Raw genomic sequence first — 23473 nt, forward strand, 5'->3', positions numbered from 1 at the left:
TATTACTCACTTATTTGTGTGACAGTTACTGAATTCTCAATGAAGAGAAATTGATTTTATGCTGTTCCAGGTTAATTTTTAGACTTTCTGAGGTGATTTAACACTTACCTCATTTCTCATGCATCATAGTCTTAACAGTGGACATTTTATTTTATCCTGGGAGGTAATAAGCAGATACCTTTATGGCCATGTATTAGGTTTGGTGAATCCCTATTTAAATCCTGTGATACCCAAGGTTTTATTAAGAGTTTGACAACAACTGTTTAATAACAGTAGTCTCCAAAGTGAGATGCATCCCACCAGGATATGTAAGATGGGGTGTAGGGAGAAAATATTAGAACTTTTATTTAAACATTTTAGTTTCATCCTTTAAATGTTTCAAATTATATATTATATATATTTTATAATATACTTACTATATTAATATATTATGTGTATATACTATATAATAGTATATAATATATAAATATATAATTTATGAACAAGTATACAAGTTTTAGAGCTGCACGCTCAAATATTTTTACTGCTATAAATATACTATCAAAAAAGTTTGGAGATTGTTGCTCAATAAATATTCATTTCCTTTCTCCTTTCACTTTCCCCTTTCACCCTTGGCAGAGAAGCAAAGAATTAACACCTTGATTTGTGGCAGTGTGAATAAATTATAGCCAATTGCAGGAGCTTATGCTGTGTCTTACTTTGACCACTTTTTCTATTTGGCCTCTTGTATTGCCATATATTTTTTAATCACACAAGCTTATTAAACATGGATACAAATGAAAAACAGACTTGTTATTATGTTAGAAATAATAAGTTGCTCATGCATCAAGACTTTGACACACAGGAAGTCTGAATGAATGAATAGAAAAGTTTCCAAGTTATTAAAATGTTCTGGTACCTGATTTATTCATTTGCTATACCTGTAATTCTTAGGTGGATGAAGCTCCTTTACTTCCTGAGGCCTGAAGAAACAATGTGGTTTCTTAAACTAGGCATTAAAGCAAAGCTGGACATACTTGTTTTCTGACAGTGCTGGTAGTCATGCTAAGAAGTTGTCCCTCTTTGGCCAGGATTATCCCATTTTTTAGGGCTGTTTGTGTACCTTTATCAAGGTAGAAAGTTTTAATTGCTAAGTAACATGTGTGTAATTGAAGAATAATAGTGTCTGTTACAGCCTTTTGAGATTGACTCAAAAGACTCTTCTGTATTTACTAATTGGGACATTCTTTTGAACCCAGGCTCAGTTTTGGATGTAATTTTCTAAGGTTTCCTTTCCTGTAAGGAGGGAGACAATATATTTTTGTAATATTGAAGTAATTTTGAAGTAACTAGTCTGTTCTCTCCCCTTTATCACTTGTTTACGTATTTTCTTCAGAACATATTTATGTAAAATTTTAGTAATACAATAGTATTATGATGTGCATTTATTTATTAAGAGTATGCCAGGAAGGAGAGCAGCAGTTAGGTACCCGAACAAGAGCCAGCAAAATAGATTAGTTCTGAAAATTGGGAATAGGGAACATTTTAAAAACAAGTATTATTTCTGAAACCTCCTTCAGAGCTGTTTTTAGATCTTAATGTAATTCGCTTTATAATTTAGAGTTGGTATGTTTCCTTTTAAAAGGAAATAATGCATTTATAAAGTCTGAACATTTCAGCCTTAGAATTCTTCTTTAACATTTGAATCAGTTTTACTATTGCTTTTTAAAGTGTTACCAATTTTATGTGCTTTCTATATCAATGGTACACTTTTTGTTTTGTTTTAGGTATTTAAACCATGTCAGAGCTGCCTCTCCACAGGACCTTGCTGGAGGCTATACTTCTTCTCTGGCTTGTCACAGAGCACTACAGGATGCATTCAGTGGGCTTTTCTGGCAGCCCAGTTAACCTTTATTTCTCCTCTATAAGATTTGGACCCTGGAGCCGAACCAGGGAGCTAGCAAAAGTAAAGCATACTTGTAAAATTATAGCCATGTGCAGCTGTACAGCAACAGTATTACCACTAGCAGCTGTGTTAAAGTATTTATAGAGAGCAAATTTCAGAACTAAGCTGAGTAATATAGTGGATAAATATTTGTGAAGAAATTTATTTTTTACTTATATTTTTCTGAGAGGGATTGAAGCTGTTAAGACTCATCCAATGGAAGCTATGAATAATTCACCTGTGTATGTTTGAGGTTGATAGACTTGTAAAATCTTTTAAAAAATAAAGCTAGACTTTATACTGTTTTGTGGTTTTTCTCTTATTACAGTGTTTTACTTGAACACACATTAAAAATGCCATTTTGAATACGACACTTAGTGTTAATATCCAAGTCTGTTATTTCTTCTCATAAAATGTTCCATTTTTTCCCCAATGTCTTCTTAATACTAGTCCAGACAAGTGGATATATTTCCTTCTACCAACAGGTTGTGGCAAGTAAAACTTGACCTGTGATAATGTCAGTCTCTCAACATTAAGGACTCAGTGTCTGTTTTGAGCAGTGGAAAGTGAGATGAACCTTGATCAATGTGTTATAGTTCCCAGCTGTGAGCCTCGCTTAGGCTAAACCAGAGTACTAACCTGCTTTCATGACAAATTCAAAGAAGTAAGTTAACAAAATTTAATCCTTAAAAGGCACCTTTCACCTCAATGTGAGCTCATTTTATGATGAAACCTTCGAGACTGGAATGAATATATTTTAAATGAAATTTCCCTATGAGTAAATTGCACACTCTGGTACAGTTTCTGTTGAAACTTCAAAGGCTTTTAGTATACCCAGAATGTTGCTTAAAGAGTTTGGATGTGGATAGGATATATATTTGTAGCATCTCAACCTTGTATGAGTCTGTTACCTAGACAACTGGGTATGGGACATCGTTTCTCAAGGGAATTAAAGGATTTTTTTATTAAATCTCCATTACAACAGTTGTTAGAGTGGAAAGTTATGTGAAACAAGATTTGTGGGTTATATTAGGGTGGAATATCCATATGCAACAGCTCCATCTTATTTGACTAAGTAGGTATTAATTTCAGGAGTACATCTTCATCTTTATAACACTTCTAACTATCTTTGATAATTGAGAAAACCAAGGCATTGAATAATTGAGTAGGCCAAGATCATATACACAAGTTAGTAAAAGCCAAAATTAGAACAAAAGTTTTTTATCCAAGTCTAATTCTATAACTCTACTAGTCTGCATCCTATTTCTTATATCTATTAGTTTTCCCCAACAGAGGACTAGCATTTTAAGTACAATACATAAATCTGTTCAAAGAATAGTGAGAACGTTGGACTTGTGGTTAGAGATTTTCTGTACTCAGCTGCCAAAGTAAGGTATCCACTCTTTAAAAAAGAAACACTATTATTTATTCTCAGTACCTTGTATGATGTATTTAAATGGAAGGAACTAATTATTAACAAAACATTTCAAAGGCTTTCATAACTTTTTTTTGAGCCTACCTTAATTATTGTGGAAATTGCCTGCACCTGATTTGGCAAATCAGTTAAATTCCACCACCTAGATATGTTGTAATTATTTTGCCCTTACTATGGCCATACTTTGTTCAATAGGCTGGGTTTAGAAGTTAACTGACCCTATTAGATCAAAGGGAATGGTGAAAGATAACCTAATGGCAACAATTCACTAAATAACAAATATTCTACATTGATGAAATTATCCCCAATCCTCCCAGTGATTTCCTCTCTCAGAGACAAAAGGCTGTACAAGTCTTTTCATCTACATGAATTTAATAAGTCTTTTAATATTTTATAACACTAGCACAGAAACAACTACTGAGCATTAACCTATATGCCAAGCACTGTGCTTCATGCTTTATGAATTGTCTAATCCTTCTAACAGTACTAATATTATTTCCCCATTTTAACAGGTGGAGATGCTAAGGCATGGAGAGGTTCAGCAACCTACCAAAGGTCAATACATCTTAAAAGGAGAAGAGTTTGGATTTGAACCCAAGTGGTTAAACTGCAGAGTCCATGTTCTAGAGATAGCTGTCAAACTTATAAACAACAGCTGTGCAAAACCAAATCTGAGTAGTCAAACTTCTTAAGACTTCCAGGAAATTTTACAGATCAAGTATCTAGTTCTTATATGGGATAGAAGTGACATCAACTAAATAATGGTGTTGATATCCTTGAGAGAAGTCCTGAGGAATTCATTATGTAGAACATGATTTGACTGCTAACTGCACTCCCTTTTATGCAGACATTAATGGATTGAATACATTTACTTGGTAATTAGGATGCATTATTATTTAGTATTCCTTAATTTCTTTCAATAAATATTTGAGTTAAGCTTCTCTTAGAAGTTACCTTTAGGCTGTCAGCAGGTGGTTTGGAATAATCATTTCAAAATCTAATTAACGTGGCAGAAAACTTGTCAAAAAGTTAACAAAATTAAAAAATTCTACCTAATGAGTGCTCTAGCTGTCATTTTCTAGTGGATTAACCAAGAGTTCAGTTACTAGGTATCACATCAAAAAGTTCAGGATGAGCCAAATTTAAATAATGAAATAATCACATGTTCACTTATCCACTCTGAGGGAAAAAGGAGGAGAGGTTAAAGTGTGTTAATAGAAGCATTTAAAGAATTCTGTTTTCTTTTGGCGGTATGCAGGCCTCTCACTGTTGTGGCCTCTCCCGTTGCGGAGCACAGGCTCCAGACACACAGGCTCAGTGGCCATGGCTCACGGGCCCAGCCACTCCGCGGCATGTGGGATCTTCCCGGACCGGGGCACGAACCCGTGTCCCCAGCATCAGCAGGCGGACTCTCAACCACTGCGCCACCAGGGAAGCCCCAGGAATTCTGTTTTCTTTACAATTATATACTGCATATTTTTTCTAATTAAGGGGTGACTAAATGGATCTTACCACTTTACATATGGATAAGAATATCATTTGCACCCACACTTAATATTTATAGCCTAGCACATGGATGTATCAATATAGTACTAGGAAAAAAGTTCTTATGCCTACTTGCAAATTAATTATCTTCACCTAGATCGGGAGAAGGCAAACTGTAGACCTCTGGCGAAATCCAGGGGCTTCCTTTTTTTGTATGCTCCATGAGTTAAGGTTGGTGTCTGTATACTTTTAAGGTTGGAAAAAGCCAAAAGAATAATATACTTTTTAACATGTGAAAAGCATATGAAATTAAAATTTCAGTGTTCATAGTTTTTTTTTTTTTTTTGGAATATGTGTTTATGTATTGTCTATGGCTGCTTTTGGACTACTATGGCAGTTGAGAGGCAGCAGAGACCTTATAGCTTAGAAAGCCTAAAATATTAAATGGCCCTTTACAGAAAGTTTGCTGACCCTTGCCCTACATACACTTGGAGGGGAGGGAGAGGAAGAAAATTAGAAGTCCCAAACTAGCAATCCCTGGCTGAATTAGCCCTCAAGGTTTTGCATAGGATAGGTTGGGTTGACTCCAAAACCATTTTAAGTGTCTTTCGATAAGGAATAAAAGCTCCAAGTCATTACTTCCCTATACTTCTTACCATTTATTGCCATCATCTATTTATATTACCTAGCTTCTGAAGGCATTTGAGTTTGTAATTAATGACTTAGATTAGGGGTCCTCAAACTTTTTCTGTAGGACCAGAGAGTAAATATTTTAGGCTTTGTGGGCCAAGAGACAAAACTGAGGCCATTATGTAGATACAAGAGATACAATAAATTGGCACAATTTTTTAAATTAACAGACTTCAAAATACAATTGAGTACATTTTTTGTAGGGCTTTTTGGAGAATTACATTTCCTTTGATTGGGGTTCTAAGTGTTCCTATCATCAAAATGAATTTTAATTGATCACATGTTGATGGTTATATGTAATGAGATTTTACACATTTCATCTTTAAAAAAGTCTTTTCAGACAGATACTGCCAAATTCTAGAACATGTGATTTTAACTGAACATATACATCACTTGGAAGGCATTTGTAAAACTATGAGATTCTTAATCCCTTGGTATTTGCCTTTTAGCATGTCATTACAATAACACATTAATCACTTCCAATTGAAGATCAGATGGAAGTTCAATTGTAGTTAAATGGATTTTGAAATATGGAAATTTCCTTTGCATTTGCACCAAGGTTCCAAGAATGCTGAACTCAGAAAATATATCCATTGCTAATTTATGAGAATGAAAATCTTGTTTCTTGTTTTAATTTTTGATAGCATGAGAAATGTACAGTTGTAGTCATTTCAGACTACTGCAGTATGTTTCACATTAAAGTTATGTTTGCCTTGTAACTGTAGGTTGATATCTTTGAGAAATATTATCAAGTCTTTAGCAAAAACTAATTTCCAAAGACACTCAGTATTTTAGAAGTGTTTAAGGTTGATTCTTCTTAAGAAAAATTTCAGTCTTGTCCATGACCCCCAAAAATTGCAGTCATACCTTACAATTGCTAAGCAAATAAAACTTAGGTTAAGCTGAAGAAATTCAGCTTCAATTTCTGACAAAATTCAAGGACTCTGAGGATGGTTAAAGTCCATGAAAGCAAATGAAGTTTATCATTGACATTACTGGTTCACTAACACATGACAGATTCAAATATTTGTTGCAATGTACTTGCTGGTGAATAATATAGTGAATAACTATAGGTTTTAAACACGGTGCATTTTCATAAGCTTTGTAAATTTTTCCAACTAGAGCTTTTTCTACCTCACACTTTTCTTTTTAGCCATCATCAGTTATAACACATCAGATTCTACTTCAGGTTTTTACAGAATTAATTTTCTCAGTTTCTTTGAAAGTATTCACCAGTAGTTGTTGCGTGCAGAGTATTCATAGAGGCTAATTCTTCAGTAACTTCAAAGTCAGAATTCACGCCTCAAATAAACAAGAACTGAGCAGTATTAGTAATGTCTATCAACTCATCAAGAGTAAAGAACTACTTGGACTCACTACCTTTTTGACTGCTGACGGTGCTCCCAATGTTCTCAACCCTGAGCAACTGTCCTTGCCAAAAGGTCAACAGTCCTAGACAAGTTTGCTTTCTCCAGACACATTTCTTAGACTGCTGCTTTCAAACAATTAACTCACCGACAGTAAATGGTTTTCCTTGCTTGGCTTAACAAAAGAGTCACTTGGAGACTTACTTTGGTTGTAGCCTCACTTTCATTTTGTGAAGAAATTCTGCCATGAATTTCCAGTTTAAATACCTAATTTTTCTGACAGTTGCTTGCCTGTGAGTTGGAAATACTGTGATGAGTACTTCTTTGAGAAATGTCAAAGTATATTGTACTTTAGCTCAGGTATGGATGCTTTGTCATCTAATTCAATGTCAAAAAAATTCACACTCTACTGTGCCTTAAAAGCACAGCATGAATGGCCACTTTTCTTATTTTGGAATGAGGGATACATACTGATAATAGTAAAATAAAATGTAATAGCTTGGCAATACACATGGCACTCAAAATGCTGTTGAGTTGTAACTGTGTCACTGTGATTTGTAGTGTGCTGAGCAGCAGTATGAAGTGATGAGAATCATATCCCATCTGTGTTGCAACTACTCAACTCTGCTGTTATACCATGAGGGCAGCCATAGCCAGTATGTAAACAAATGAGTATGGTGTGTTCTAATAAAACTTTATTTATGGACACTGAAATTCAAATTTCATATAATTTTCATGTCACAAAATATTATTCTTTTGATTCTTTTTCAACCATTTAAAAATGTAAGAACCATTCTCGGGTCACTTGCCATACAACAACAGGTGGTGGACCACATGTGGCCTGCTGGACAGAGTCTGCCTATCTCTGATCGAAATAATCTCATTTGTTAGTACTTTTATAGTAATAGTGTAGGAGTACTTATATAAGACTTAGCTACACTCTTCAACTAAGGATAACTGTAAAATGATTAGTTCTTTCCTAGTTAGCACGCAATTATCCTACCTTCAAAAACTATTTTCCCAAGAGAAAGACAATATTTAAATATATTTATCTAATAAAATATTAGATATATTTGATGATAAAATTATAATTGTAACATAAAAATGTATTTAGTAGACTTATTTAAATTTGATAATCCCCAATTTATAAGACAGCTAGGGCAAAATATAAGGGTTCAATACTAAAGTAACTGAATGCTAAAATATACAAATCATACAAATGATATTTCACTACATAAAGGTCTAGTGGGGAGCTGGAGAAAATATTTCCAATTAAGTGATTGAAGCAGTTTGTGTTTTTTCTTCCTAAAAGTCTTTATCTGTCCTCTGGCGTTTAATAGGTGGATCTTCATGATTGTCTGTAACAAATCCAGAAAACCTATATTAGGTAAGATACTTAACATTTGAAAATACTTTTAAAAAGCAAATAATACAGGCATTTTAAAGATTTTTAATCTAATTAACTTACACATGAAATAGTAACATTCCTGCGGATTTATTATTTTAGTGAAGTAGACTTCTACTAGACTGAACAGTAAATCATACTAAAATTTGTAAAATTGTGAGAAAGTAGTCACAATTGAATGGCAAGGGGTCTTGAACTGAAATATCTAACTAGAATGAGTTTAACCTATTTCCAAGTTTAAAAAATAATATAAAATATATATGTAGCCCCAGAAAGTTATATGAAAAGTATTACAGCTTACATTTAATTTCCCAGAAATTGCTCACCTCCATTTAGGGTCTGGTTCTTGTAAAGTATAGCAGCAGGAATCCGAAAAGTGATGCATAACATTTCCTTGTTAGGGGCCACATTTCTTACTAGGTGAACTGAACTGCATGCCTCCAAGGAGATGCCTAACACAGTTCCAGCTCGTTGCTGAACATCCTTAGCAGGATTAGCATCTTTGGAAAAGCTGTAACAGTGCACAATGGGAAAAAGCTCACTGCCACATGGCTGTCCATCTAAGAGTGATTTGAAAGCACTGAGAAACTCAATAGCCTTTGCTGGCAAGTTCATGACAATGTGCACAGAGTGTTTTCTTTCTTTTGACAGTGGTCCCAGCTGCTGCATTAATTCTTCTCTGACTGGTCCTTGGAGGAAGTCTTTCCCATCCAAGTTAAAGACTTTCACCTTTTGGTCCACTTTATTTAATTTACAATTGTGTAGTAACCATTTATGGGATTCAGGATTGAGATCATTAGCAAATACAGTGCAGTTTTTCTTTGCTGCTGGAATGGCAAAGGGCCCAACCCCAGCAAAAACATCAAATAGGACATCCCCAGGTTTGAGAAGTTCTGTGATACGGCTGTGTTCTGTGGAGAGACGAGGATTCCAATAGACTTTTGAAAAATCAAATTCATAAGTGTAGTTGTTCTCTCGAACCTGAAAAAGGTATTATGCTTTTGGTTAAACTGCTTAGTCTTAAGTTGTAGTCACTGATATTGGATGGATGCACTCACAGACATACACACATTTAAATTTAGTATTATTAAGAGCAAAAAAAGCAGTGCATTTAAAGGCATTTTAATTAGAATTCTGGTGTTTACGCTATACTTGAGGCCACTTAATATCTTGCATTAGAAGTTTTCATGAGAAAAGTTCTCTCTTCAAAGCCAAGTGGTTCTCCATCTCATCCTAAAGGGCTATAAAGTGGTTCTCCAATCACACTAGGAATTTTTCAGATAGGCCAATTGACTGGCTTAATTATACTCTCTCCTGTCACCTGATAGAAAAAAAAACCTATACTTTGAAACAACACACTACACATATCTTCATGGTGGGTAGCTAAGTTGCAGACAGCACTTCCACACAGCAAGCAAGCTTCCCTCCTTAGTTTTCAGTTTGTCAGGGGGAGTCATGATAGATGTGTCATGTGTCATTGAATTTGGAGGTATTTTGCTGTGTTTTCAGACAGTTACTTGGACTTTGCAGGTTTCATGTCTATAAATAGAGCCAGTGTATAGAACAAATTATTCCCCTACTTTCTCCTTTCCCAAATCTGAGTTTTCATGGATAAACTAAATACATACAGTGAAGCAAAGTCTTGAACAAAATTAAGACTTTGCAGCATTTCTTTGGGGATTATCATAAACATGATAGAAAATAGAAAACAAAACTAAAATTACAGTTGTAGAATGTGACCTCACCCATCATCTTAAGCCCCTTATTTTAATAGATGAAGAATCACAAGGCCAGAAAGTTCTTAAGTTCTATAAATATGATAGAGATATCTTCTGTATTCTCTCTTCATGGACCTTAATTCCAAATTTGTACATATTTTTTTCTTCCTGACCACATCAGATGCTCTGGCCATATTATTAAGGTTCCAGTATTGGAAACGTTTCTTTATGATTCTGCCAACTAAAAGTCTTTCTAGGTATATAACTTGGAACGCTTATATATGTCTTGGGATGCTTTTTCCGAAATCTCCTTTCTACTCCCCTTTTAAGCTCTTTAGTGTGAATCACAGTTCTAGCTTAAAAAATTAGATTCTAAGTATCCCTCTGGTTTTATCATGCTGTCTTTGATATCTCGCTCCCTTAGTTAAGCATGACTTTCAGCAGATTCACTTTTGGAATCTTTTTACCTCACAATATACACACATACTACTTAAATGTTGCATGAGCTCCTAAAGTTAAACTTAAATGTGATTCTGTTTGGAGCAAAGAAATTATACTGAGTTTTTACATTTATTTGACAGTATAAATATTAGGTATAAAGTATGTCCTTAAGAACAAGCTTTAGTTGACTTAGGAAATCAATCACAAGGCATTTATAAAATTACAGAAGTTTCTCAGAACTTTTAGATGTTCTTTCTGAGAAGAATGATACTATCTGTTACCCTAAGGGTCAGTACCAAGAAAAGAACATGCACAGTGTTCAATCAGGGTATGCCTAAAGTTTAGTAGGTCTTCAGGTCGGCTGAGGTAAGCACTGTTATTACCAAAGGATTCATATTCAAATCTTGCTTGCCATAACAGACCTCACACATTATACACAAGTAGTAGGCAGTGGAGGTTTGGTATACAAGGAAAGACCATGCATGGACTCGAGTCAGAAGGCTTGCTCCAAACACTCAGTCATTCCTAGTTATTTCATCTGCATAAAGAGAATATGAATAACAACAACCATTATCTTGTGGGTCTCTTAGGATTTGTTATATTTAAAGCATTTAGCTCAGGACCTAAAATAAGTGTGTAGTAAATGGTATTTTAATATCCTGACACTATTAAATTCTGGAGAAATATTGGCCCAGAATCTTAAAATTATTTTGCATAAGTTCTCTCCTGAGTTTTATAAAGTCCTGTTTGAAAGATATGACTAACACTTTAAGAATGGCTTTTGTTATTAAAATTATGGAGAGAGTTTAACCTATTTCTTAGCTTGGGTACAAAATTTCACATAATGTTAACATGTAATTATCTAAGGGGCTAAAAAAGGTTTATTATATCCAACACTCCAGAGGATTTGAGGGGTGGAAAATAAGAAAGTGGTTTATACCAGGAATCTGTTCCTACATATTTTAAATTATTTTTTCTTTGAAATAGATTTGTTTTGTTTTTCTTATAAAAGAAATATGTGCTCAGTAGAAAAGTATACAGACGATAACAAAGGTCACCAGTAGCTATACCAAATAAACATACGCTCCCTGTTAATGTTCTGGTGTATATGCATATTTACATACTTAAAATTATCATAGTTAAAATGTAACTATGTTATATATACTATTCTACAACTTATTTTTTGTCACTTAACGTGTCAGTGGACAATTTATTTTAAGTATGGAGCTAAATATAAATAATCTTTAATGATGGAGTATTCCATTGTATTGTTATACCAACATGTAATCAATTATCTACTGATGACATTTAGGTTGTTTCCATTTCTTTGTTTGTTTTATTTATTATTATAAAAATGATACAGGGACTTCCCTGGCGGTCCAGTGGTTAACACTCCGTGCTTCCACTACAGGGGGTGGGGGTTTGATCCCTGGTCAGGGAACTAAGATCCCACATGCCACGTGGCGCAACCAAAAAAGGAAAAAAAAAATGATGCAGAACCTAGTACGTACATCATTACAGTTTTGTCCAATTATATCCTTGAGATAACTTCCTATAAATGGAATGCTAGGTCAAAGGATGTATCTATTCAAAACTGCAATATATTACCATATACTCTTCCTGACTGTATCAAATTTGCACTCCCATCAATAGTATATGTAAATGCTCACATTCTCACATATTCATCAATACTGGGTATTTATTATATATTCTTAATCTTTGTTATCTATTCTGATTTCAAACATTAATCTTGATATACACTATATTAGGAGACAATAAAATACTCCATACCTTGGTCATCATATTCTCCTCTCCAGATAGCACTTCCATTTGGAAATTTCGGTAGGTATTATCAATGTTATTAATTTTATTTACCACTGAGGTGATTCCTGGATTTTTGTCAATCATAACTTGGCCTAAAATCAGAGAATTCATAATAAATATTGCCGTTTGGTTGCAAAATAAAAGCTAAAACTGCAAGTATGAAATTGATGTGAACTATATTTTCTTTTGGTTTATAGACAAAACCTGCATCTAGTATGTGTAAAGAGGCATGCAATTCTAAAAATTCAGCAGATTACTAAAGTTAATGTCTGACAGCTCCCAATGCAAACACACAAAAAAAATGTGTGGGTACATTTATAAAAAAATTTTTTTGAGGAGTTTTGTTCTACCTAATATTTTTCCGTGTCTTTTACTTAGTCTTCTCAAATGTATCAATACAGCAGTAAGCAAACAGGTAGACCATAGGGAACTGGTTAAAAAACAGAAGGAAAAGATGTAAGGACTTTGGGAACAAATGGTCCCAGAAAACACCAGCCTGTCCTCATTGGCCTCAAACCAAATGTTTGCTTGATTGTGTATTTGAAACAGATACTTCCACTTTGGAAACACATACCAGCAAAATAATGTTTTCAAATAAAAGAAACATAGATTCTTTAGAGTTTTATCTAAACAAAATGTCCATTTACTTAAATTGTTCTTTATGTCAAACATTTGCCAGAGCAGAAAAAGCTACAAGGGTAAAGTACACCAGCAATGGTATACTGATGCCCTATAATCAAAGTCTACATTTTTGTCAGCACTTTAAAAATTTATAAGAATCTATGCACTGATTGGTTCAAGATGGTGGAATAGAAGGACGTGCTCTCACTCCCTCTTGTGAGAACACCGGAATCACAAATAACTGCTGAACAATCATCGACAGAAAGACACTAGAACTCACCAAAAATGATACCCCACATCCAAAGACAAAGGAGAAGCCACAACGAGATGGTAGCAGGGGTGCAATCACAATAAAATCAAATCCCATAACTCCTGGGTGGGTGACTCACAAACTAGAGAACACTTATACCACAGAAGTCCAACCACTGGAGTGAAGGTTCTGAGCCCCACGGCAGGCTTCCGCACCTGGGGGTCTGGCAACAGGAGGAGGAATTCCTAGAGAATCAGACTTTGAAGGCTAGTGGGATTTCATTGCAGGACTTCGACAGGACTGGGGGAAAGAGAGACTCCACTCTTGGAGGGCACACACAAAGTAGTGTGTGCATCGGGACCCAGGGGAAGGAGCAGTGACCCCATAGGAGACTGAACCAGACCTACCAGCTAGTGTTGGAGGGTCTCCTGCAGAGGCAGGGGGGAGGGCTGTGGCTCACAGTGGGGACAAGGACACTGGCAGCAGAAGTTCTCGGAAGTACTCCTTGGCATGAGCCCTCCCAAAGTATGCCATTAGCCCCACCAAAGAGCCCGGGTAGGCTCCAGTGTTGGGTCACCTCAGGCCAAACAACCAACAGGGAGGGAAACCAGCCCCACCCATCAGCAGTCAAGTGGATTAAAGTTTTACTGAGCTCTGCCCACCAGAGCAACAGCCAGCTCTACCCACCACCAGTCCCTCCCATCAGGAAACTTGCACAAGCCTCTTAGATAGCCTCATCCACCAGAGAGCAAACAGCAGAAGCAAGAACTACAATCCTGCAGCCTGTGGAACAAAAACCACATTCACAGAAAGATAGACAAGATGAAAAGGCAGAGAGCAATGTATGAGATGAAGGAACAAGATAAAATCCCAGAAAAACAACTAAATGAAGTGGAGATAGACAACCTTCCAGAAAAAGAATTCAGAATAATGATAGTGAAGATGATCCAGGACCTCAGAAAAAGAATGGAGGCAAAGATCGAGAAGAAGCAAGACATGTTTAACAAAGACCTAGATGAATTAAAGAACAAACAGAGATAAACAATACAATAACTGAAACAAAAACTACACTAGAAGGAATCAATAGCAGAATAAATGAGGCAGAAGAATGGATAAGTCACCTGGAAGACAGAATGGTGGAATTCACTGCTGCGGAATAGAATAAAGAAAAAAGAATGAAAAGAAATGAAGACAGCCTAAGAGACCTCTGGGACAACATTAAACGCAACAACATTTGCATTATAGGGGTCCCAGAAGGAGAAGAGAGAGAGAAAGGACCCGAGAAAATATCTGAAGAGATTATAGTTGAAAACTTCCCTAACATGGGAAAGGAAATAGCCACCCAAGTCCAGGAAGTGCAGAGAGTCCCATACAGGATAAATTCAAGGAGAAACACACTGAGACACACAGTAATCAAATTGGCAAAAATTAAAGACAAAAATTATTGAGAGCAGCAAGGGAAAAATGACAAATAACATACAAGGGAACTCCCATAAGGTTAACAGCTGATTTCTCAACAGAAACTCTACAAGCCAGAAGGGAGTGGCATGGTATACTTAAAGTGACAAAAGGGAAGAACCTACAACCAAGATTACTCAACCTGGCAAGAATCTCATTCAGATTCAATGGAGAAATCAAAAGCTTTACAGACAAGTAAAAGCTAAGAGAATTCAGCACCACCAGACCAGCTCTACAACAAATGCTAAAGGAACTTCTCTAAGTGGGAAACACAAGAGAAGAAAAGGACCTACAAAAACCCAAAACAATTAAGAAAATGGTCATAGGAACATACATATCGATAATTACCTTAAAGCTGAATGGATTAAATGCTCCAAACAAAAGACACAGGCTTGCTAAATGGATACAAAAACAAGGCTCATATATATGCTATCTAAAAGAGACCCACTTCAGACCTAGGGACACATACAGACTGAAAGTGAGAGGATGGAAAAAGATATTCCATGCAAATGGAAATCAAAAGAAAGCTGTAGTAGCAATACTCATATCAGATATAATAGACTTTAAAATAAAGAATGTTACAAGAGACAAGGAAGGACACTACATAATGTTCAAGGGATCAACCCAAGAAGAAGATATAACAATTATAAGTATATATGCACCCAACATAGGAGCACCTCAATACATAAGGCAACTGCTAACAGTTATAAAAGAGGAAATCGACAGTAACACAATAATAGTGGGAGACTTTAACACCTCACTTACACCAATGGACAGATCTTCCAAACAGAAAATTAATAAGGAAACATAAGCTTTAATGACACAATAGACCACATAGATTTAATTGATATTTATAGGACATTCCATCCAAAAACAGCACATTACACTTTCTTCTCAAGTGCGCACGGAACATTCTCCAGGATAGATCATATCTTGGTTCACAAATGAAGACTTAGTAAATTTAAGAAAATTGAAATCATATCAAGTATCTTTGCTGACCACAACGCTATGAGATTAGAAATGAATTACAGGGAAAAAACGTAAAAAAGACAAACACATGGAGGCTAAACAATACGTTACTAAATAACCAAGAGATCACTGAAGAAATCAAAGAGGAAATCAAAAAATAACTAGAGACAAATGACAATGAAAACACGATGATCCAAAACCTATGGGATGCAGCAAAAGCAGTTATAAGAGGGAACTTTATAGCTATACAAGCCTACTTCAAGAAATTAGAAAAATCTCAAATAAACAATCTAACCTTACACCTAAAGGAACTAGAGAAAGAACAAACAAAACCCAAAGTTAGCAGAAGGAAAGAAATCATAAAGATCAGAGCAGAAATAAATGAAATAGAAACAAAGAAAACAATAGCAAAGATGAATAAAACTAAAAGCTGATCCTTTGAGAAGATAAACAAAATTGATAAACCATTAGCCAGACTCATCAAGAAAAAGAGGGAGAGGACTCAAATCAGTAAAATTAGAAATGAAAAAGGAGAAGTTACAACAGACACTGCAGAAATACAAAGCATCCTAAGAGACTACTACAAGCAACTCTAGCCAATAAAATGGACAACCTCAAAGAAATAGACAAATTCTTAGAAAGGTATAACTTTCCAAGACTGAACCAGGAAGAAACAGAAAATATGAACAGACCAATCACAAGTAATGAAATTGAAACTGTGATTAAAAATCTTCCAACAAACAAAAGTCCAGGACCAGATGGCTTCACAGGTGAATTCTATCAAACATTTAGAGAACAGCTAACACCCATCCTTCTCAAACTCTTCCAAAAAATGACAGAGGAAGGAACACTCCCAAACTCATTCTATGAGGTCACCATCACCCTGATAATAAAACCAGACAAAGATACTACAAAAAAAGAAAATTACAGACCAACATCACTGATGAATATAGATGCAAAAATCCTCAACAAAATACGAGCAAACAGAATCCAACAACACATTAAAAGGATCATACACCACAATCAAGTGGGATTTATCCCAGGGATGCAAGGATTCTTCAATATACGCAAATCAATCAGTGTGATACACTACATTAACAAATTGAAGAATAAAAACCATATGATCATCTCAATAGATGCAGGAAAAGCTTTTGACAAAATTCAACACCCATTTATGATAAACTCTTCAGAAAGTGGGCATATAGGGAACTTACCTCAACATAATAAAGGCCATATATGACAAACCCACAGCAAACATCATTCTCAATGGTGAAAAACTGAAAGCATTTCCTCTAAGATCAGGAACAAGACAAGGATGTCCACTCTCACCACTATTATTCAACATAGTTTTGGAAGTCCTAGCCACAGCAATCAGAGAAGAAAAAGAAATAAAAGGAATACAAATTGGAAAAGAAGAAGTAAAACTGTCACTGTTGGCAGATGACATGATACTATACACAGAGAATCCTAAAGATGCCACCAGAAAACTACTAGAGCTAATCAATGAATTTGGTAAAGTTGCAGGATACAAAATTAATGCACAGAAATCTCTTACATTCCTATATACTAATGATGAAAAATCTGAAAGAGAAATTAAGGAAACACTCCCATTTACCATTGCAACAAAAATAATAAAATACTTGGGAATAAACCTACCTAGGGAGACAAAAGACCTGTATGTAGAAAACTATAAGACACTGATGAAAGAAATTAAAGATGATACCAACAGATGGAGAGATATACCATGTTCTTGGGTTGGAAGAATCAATATTGTGAAAATGACTCTACTACCCAAAGCAATCTACAGATTCAATGCAATCCCTATCAAATTACCAATGGCATTTTTTACAGAACTAGAACAAAAAATCTTAAAATTTGTATGGAGACAGAAAAGACCCCAAATAGCCAAAGCAGTCCTGAGGGAAAAAAGCGGAGCTGGAGGAATCAGACTCCCTGACTTCAGACTATACTACAAAGCTACAGTAATCAAGACAATATGGTACTGGCACAAAAACAGAAATATAGATCAATGGAACAAGATAGAAAGCCCAGAGATAAACCTGTGCACCGATGGTCGACTAATCTATGACAAGGGAGGCAAGGATATACAATGGAGAAAATACAGTCTCTTCAATAAGTGGTGCTGGGAAAACTGGACAGCTACATGTAGAAGATTGAAATTAGAACACTCCCTAACACCATACACAAAAATAAACTCAAAATGGATTAGAGACCTAAATGTAAGACCGGACACTATAAAACTCTTAGAGGAAAACATAGGAAGAACACTCTTTGACATAAATCACAGCAAGATCTTTTTTGATCCATCTCCTAGAGTAATGGAAATAAAAACAGAAATAAACAAATGGGACCTAATGAAACTTAAAAGCTTTTGCACAGCAAAGGAAACCATAAACGAGACGAAAAGACAACCCTCAGAATGGGAAAAAATATTTGCAAATGAATCAACAGAGAAAGGATTAATCTCCAAAATATATAAACAGCTCATGCAGCTCAATATTAAAAAAACAAACAACCCAATCAAAAAATGGGCAGAAGACCTAAATAGACATTTCTCCAAAGAAGACATACAGATGGTCAAGAAGCACATGAATAGCTGCTCAACATCACTAATTATTAGAGAAATGCAAATCAAAAGTACAATGAGGTATCACCTCACACCAGTTAGAATGGGCATCATCATAAAATCTACAAACAACAAATGCTGGAGAGGGTGTGGAGAAACGGGAAGCCTCTTGCACTGTTGGTGGGAATGTAAATTGATACAGCCACTATGGAGAACAGTATGGAGGTTCCTTATAAAACTGAAAATAGAGTTACCATAACCCAGCAATCCCACTACTGGGCATATACCCAGAGGAAACCACAATTCAAAAAGACACATGCACCCCAATGTTCATTGCAGCACTATTTACAGTAGCCAGGTCATGGAAGCAACCTATATGCCCATCGACAGACAAATGGATAAAGAAGGTGTGGTACATATATACAATGGAATATTACTCAGTCATGAAAAGGAACGAAATTGGGTCATTTGTAGAGACGTCGATGGACCTAGAGACTGTCATACATAGTGAAGTAAGTCAGAAAGAGAAAAACAAATATCGTATATTAATGCATATATGTGGAACCTAGAAAAATGGTACAGATGAACTGTTTTGCAGGGCAGAAAGTGAGACACAGATGTAGAGAACAAACGTATGGACACCAAGGGGGGAAAGCAGCAGGGGGTGGTGGTGGTGGTGGTGGTATCATTTGGGAGATTGGGATTGACATGTATACACTGATGTGTATAAAATGGATGACTAATAAGAACCTGCTATATAAAAAAATAAAATTAAATTAAAAAAAAAAAGAATCTGTACACTATCTCATTGTATAAGGAAAGATAACTTGATCTGTAAGTTAGTATAAAGTACTCCATAATACAAATATGCTTAAATACAACCAGAATTTGTCCAATTTCTCTCTGATAGTTAAATACCTGATTTTGAATATGATAATGTCAATAAACTCTTGTCAATAGTTGTTCTTATCTTGTTCTGCTTCAGGTATCAAAACTCAATTTTTAAGGTACAGAAGTTAGTTTGAAATGAATGAAATAAAAAAAATATTCTGAAGGTCTATAGTAATAGCTTTAGAATTACCACTGTATGAAAATATTTCATTTTTAATCTATGAGTGCCCCTTTATGAAAGAGAGTTTATAAAATAAGAGTGCTAAAAGGAATGTTGAGTTAGGATAGGCAATGACTCATAGGAAAGCCTATACTTGACATTTGCACCTGGTCATAATTATAAGGATCTGCTTAAGTATTTATTATGTTATCACTATGCATTATCAGCTCCTTTCATCAATAAAAACAAAGGAAATGCATAATAGCATAGCTCTGAAATCCTACCCATGCAAAACACTGAGCACTACATTTTAAAGCTGAAAATCATTCTCAGAAGTTCTGACAATTACTCTACATTAAAAAAAATTAATCTGGAGAATGCATGGACATTAAATATTTATATAAGAACAAGTGCGATTTTGATTAGTCTTCTAGTTCTTTCTTATCCCAAAGCATAAAAGACCCACGCTTCAACTTTGGGCTACAGAGGTAAGAGATACACAGCAGTGTTTCTAAAAGGCTAGGAACACTAAAAAAGTATGGTGCCTGACATACAGAAGAGGCTCAGTTAACTGAATCAATGAAAGCATGACTAAACAGTGTCTTGCCCTTCTGACTATGAAACACTCATGAAACCTAGCATTCAACATAGTCCTGAAGGACTAACAAGTCCTGTGTACCAAAATAATAACTGCCAAAGAGTTCTACAAAAGCAAGTGATTCAAGTTTACGCTTACGTATTGTGTACACAAAAGCTTGAATTGATATTTAGAGATTGCTATGACTCTGGGAAGAGTATTCCAATATGGCCCTCAAAAGAAAGAATATGTAGCTTAAGATCCAGCTTAAAATTAAAATGATAAAATGTCCTGATTCTGTAATTCGGCATTAAAAAAAATTTTTTTAACAAAAATTAGAACTTGCTAATTGCTTTCTAATATGTGAATATTACTAAGACACACCTACCAATTAAATGCTTGTAAGGCAGTTGATGATCTCGAAGGTTCAGGTGGGCAATATGTCCAACTCTGCTAAACCCTGAAGTCACATCTTGACCTTCAGGAAGCACAGCTTTCAAGATTTCTTCTGACTTAAAGTTTTCATAAGTTAGTTCCAAGTTATGTTTAGATATCTGTGGACTGACATTCAGCTGCTTTAAAATACTGAGTTCTCCCTTCTCAAAGGAATCATCAGTAAACATTTTATAGGGATCCAACATAATTAGTCTACTTTCTTCATCTTCTGGATCTTCAATCACACGTTTTATGCCTGGGCGCTGCAGTGCTGCCCTTTTAAGAGATCGCATCAATTTATTGACTATTTCTTTCCTCACTTTAAGCACCGGGATGGTGATTGTCTTTTTAAAAGCTGTTCTATCAAGTTCTGTCATTCCTCGAACATCAGAGGGGGGTGAAAACAATTCAGAGTCTCTCTGATTTGTTTCTATTTCAGGCATGGTTGAGAATACTTTTCTTTGATCCAACAAGAAAATACCAGGTGTTCTGCTAAGCTTCTGTATCAGTGATGCCCAAGCTCGTGGACTCAAGGATTCTGCTTCAGTTATTCTACAGCTTTCCACTTTGAGAAGTCTTCTTGAGAATCCAAATGGCCTCCATAAGATCCTAAAAAAAGTATTAATTAAAAGAAATACCATAAAGTTACAAACTAACTTAACATGTTCACAATAGGTCTTGAGGATAAAAATTTAAATTCACTACTGTTTTAAATAGCCTGCTAAATGCTGATAATTAAAACTTTTAGTGGTATGTGAGAAGTATACTATCTTTTCTAGGACAGGATGACTGCAAGATTTGAACCTTCACTCCACCTGCTGCCAGGACTAGGGCTTAGTGATCCATCACCCTCCCTATAGTCAATAAACCTCCCCACCCACAATTTTCTACAGAATATGTTTGGAATTAGAAGGCTGAAGTTTAAGTTAAAGGATCATCTCTAAACGAAATGGTCACTATATTTACGATTTTACCAATGTCAATTTTTAAAAGGATATTCTTATGGATGCTTAATGGGTCAGATGTTGTACTAAATGCTTTATGCACATTGTCCATCTTGGGAGGTGTGTGGTATCACATTCTCATCTTGTATACGAGTAAACTAAAGCTCAGAAGTAGGTAAATTGACCCGAAGTCTCGTTGCTGGTAAGTGGCTGAGCGAGGATTAAAATCCAGCGCCTGCGCTCTTAATCTATCTCAATGTCTTCGATGTTTTACTGCCACAAGTCCTGCCTGTAACTAGAGGTTTCAGTATTTTGAGGACGAGAACTTTGCTAAGTGTTATATGCACATCCCAGTAGCAGTTCAGTATTTTGAGGACGAGAACTTTGCTAAGTGTTATATGCACATCCCAGTAGCAGTTCAGTATTTTGAGGACGAGAACTTTGCTAAGTGTTATATGCACATCCCAGTAGCAGTATCAGTTATTAATTTTGCCTTCTGGAATACCGAAGAAGTAATTGTCAGAAGAAAGGGCCCTGCCCGGGTACCCTGTAAAGCAACTGTCAAAGTTCACAGTCAGGGTTCAAACTGGGTCTAGAAGTTAACCAGATGTGTGATCTTGGGTAAATTACTTATTGTGAGTCTCGTCTTTCCGCATGTAAAATGTGGCTAAAGGCTCTATCGGAAAGCTTTTGAAAAGATGAAACACTCCTCACTCCGCCGTACTCAGACCTAGGCTCCACACCAGATGGTGGGTGACCTCGTGACGTTTCCGCGCCCAGAGAGCGCGAGGCGGAGAGCAGCCCCGAGCGGACCCGTACTGCCACCATACCCTCAGCCTCTTCGAACTATCAAGGGCACCGCGGCCGCCATCTCACCAACGTCACCATCTCATTTCTCTGCGTCGCCCAGCAGCTGGCTCCAAGACCAGACTCTCACCTCATGCTCTGGTGCAGCTCGGAAATGGGTCGCCGGCGGGTGGGCGGGCCCTCGATGACACCATCAATGTTCGCCGCCGACGGGCGAGCGTCATCAGATCACGTCGATTCCTCCTTTCTTCCCGGCCCTGGTGAGGTACGGGAACCCGGAAGGGCTGGGACCATAGCTCCGCCTTTGGCGCGACTACCCGACGGGAGGGCTGGGGTAGTAGCTTGTAGATGGACTGGGTAGTCGGCCAGTGAGCAGCATGGAGGCGCCGTGGGGGATCGTGGACGCTGAGCCCGGCTGGTTTGTCTCTGCCAGGCAGCCCGAAGAGGCGGAGGCGGAAGAGTTGAGCCCGTTGCTTAGCAACGTAAGTTCGCTCCACACGCTTCCCGGCACTTCTCTGAAGTGCCTGCCAAATAAAACCCGGAAAAGAAAGGGGATGGCAAGGGGAGAGGGGAGAAGTGGAGGGGAGGGCTTGGGACCCAAAGGCAGCAGCCGAGATTCCGAGGAGATCTGGCGGAGTTCATGAATGTGATAGGAGCCTAAGGTGTCCTGGAAAGAGAAGCTGAAGTAAAGGTGCAGGCTCAGGTGGAAGAGGTGCAGCAGCGGGTGGAGGCTGGGGACCCCACAGAGGAGCAGCCCCGCGGTTATGTAACTCACTGCTGTTCGTTAGTATCTTTGTCGGCTTCTCGTTTCCTCCACTAGTCTTGTGAGCTTTTTGCAAGAGTCACAAGATTTTTCTTTTCTCGGCTTAGTCATTGGGGACCTGTAAACATCTTAATACAAAGATCCTTAACCGTGAAGGAGCGGAGGTGGCCTGGTAATAAGTATGTAGCACTTCCCTGGCCCTAAAGCCTGTGCAGTGGGCACTTCGGCTCTTTAACTCAAGTCCCAGGGCAATAACAGTTTCTAGGACTTTGTTCCCGAATGCTATTTTAGGGGAGAGTGTTTTCTGGGGTGTATCCTCGCCAGAGCAATGTGAATTGCTTCTATTTATTATATCGTCATTGCATGGCATTCCTGACCATCCTTCCAGTTGGGTAGACTTAATTCATTGAGTGTATAAATAGAGATTAGTTTTGCAGTCCTACTAATTGGGGAGCAACAGTTGTCTGCAGCAGCTCCAAGCTGACTCAGGGATTCAGTAATCACGTGAGCTTGAGGCCATCTGCCTGCTCTCTGTCCCCACCCCGTCTTACCCTATCTTCATCTTTTGCAGTCACAAGGTTGGTTAGTCATGGCTCTTCCTGAAGCCTACCGGGTCTCTGTGCAGGTGGCAATGATTTTCCCAGGAAACTAGGTTCCTGGAGCTGCACTAGTGAGCGGTGAGAAGGGAAGGAAAGGAAACCAGTGCTGGTTGAGCAGCTAGT

At 36.8% G+C, this 23473-nt stretch overlaps 3 protein-coding genes across 6 annotated transcripts in view; 2 read left to right on the forward strand and 1 right to left on the reverse strand.

Moving 5' to 3' along the window:
• Positions 1–4083, forward strand: part of MNAT1 (MNAT1 component of CDK activating kinase) — a 215379-nt gene extending 211296 nt beyond the window's left edge. Inside the window, exon 8 of one of the 2 annotated variants that reach the window (XM_070044974.1) lies at positions 3872–4083. In XM_070044974.1, the coding sequence (XP_069901075.1) occupies positions 3872–3884 (13 nt within the window). In that variant the 3' untranslated portion in view covers positions 3885–4083. Of the gene's footprint in view, positions 1–1766; positions 2230–3871 lie in introns of those variants that run through there. The other variant, XM_030855154.2, reaches the window with a different exon arrangement.
• On the reverse strand, positions 1588–22391 carry TRMT5 (tRNA methyltransferase 5). 3 transcript variants are annotated; one of them, XM_030855155.3, is made up of 5 exons: positions 22119–22391; positions 20191–20846; positions 12257–12381; positions 8633–9287; positions 1588–8259 (listed from the first exon to the last, which is right to left on the reverse strand). In XM_030855155.3, the coding sequence occupies exons 1-5, from the start codon at positions 22121–22123 to the stop codon at positions 8207–8209; spliced, it is 1494 nt and encodes a 497-aa protein (XP_030711015.1). In that variant the 5' UTR covers positions 22124–22391; the 3' UTR covers positions 1588–8206. The 3 variants fall into 3 exon arrangements, with proteins under 3 accessions (XP_030711015.1, XP_030711016.1, XP_030711017.1); XM_030855156.3 differs by having other exon boundaries at positions 22058–22391; XM_030855157.2 differs by lacking the exon at positions 22119–22391 and adding an exon at positions 22012–22114.
• The window catches only part of SLC38A6 (solute carrier family 38 member 6), a 76653-nt gene continuing 75405 nt past the window's right edge, over positions 22226–23473 (forward strand). Inside the window, exon 1 of the mRNA XM_030855159.3 lies at positions 22226–22470. Coding sequence (XP_030711019.1) covers positions 22366–22470 — 105 coding nt within the window. The 5' untranslated portion in view covers positions 22226–22365. The remainder of the gene's footprint in view (positions 22471–23473) is intronic.

Source organism: Globicephala melas, chromosome 2 (genome assembly GCF_963455315.2).
Source record: "Globicephala melas chromosome 2, mGloMel1.2, whole genome shotgun sequence".
Taxonomy (NCBI): domain Eukaryota; kingdom Metazoa; phylum Chordata; class Mammalia; order Artiodactyla; family Delphinidae; genus Globicephala; species Globicephala melas.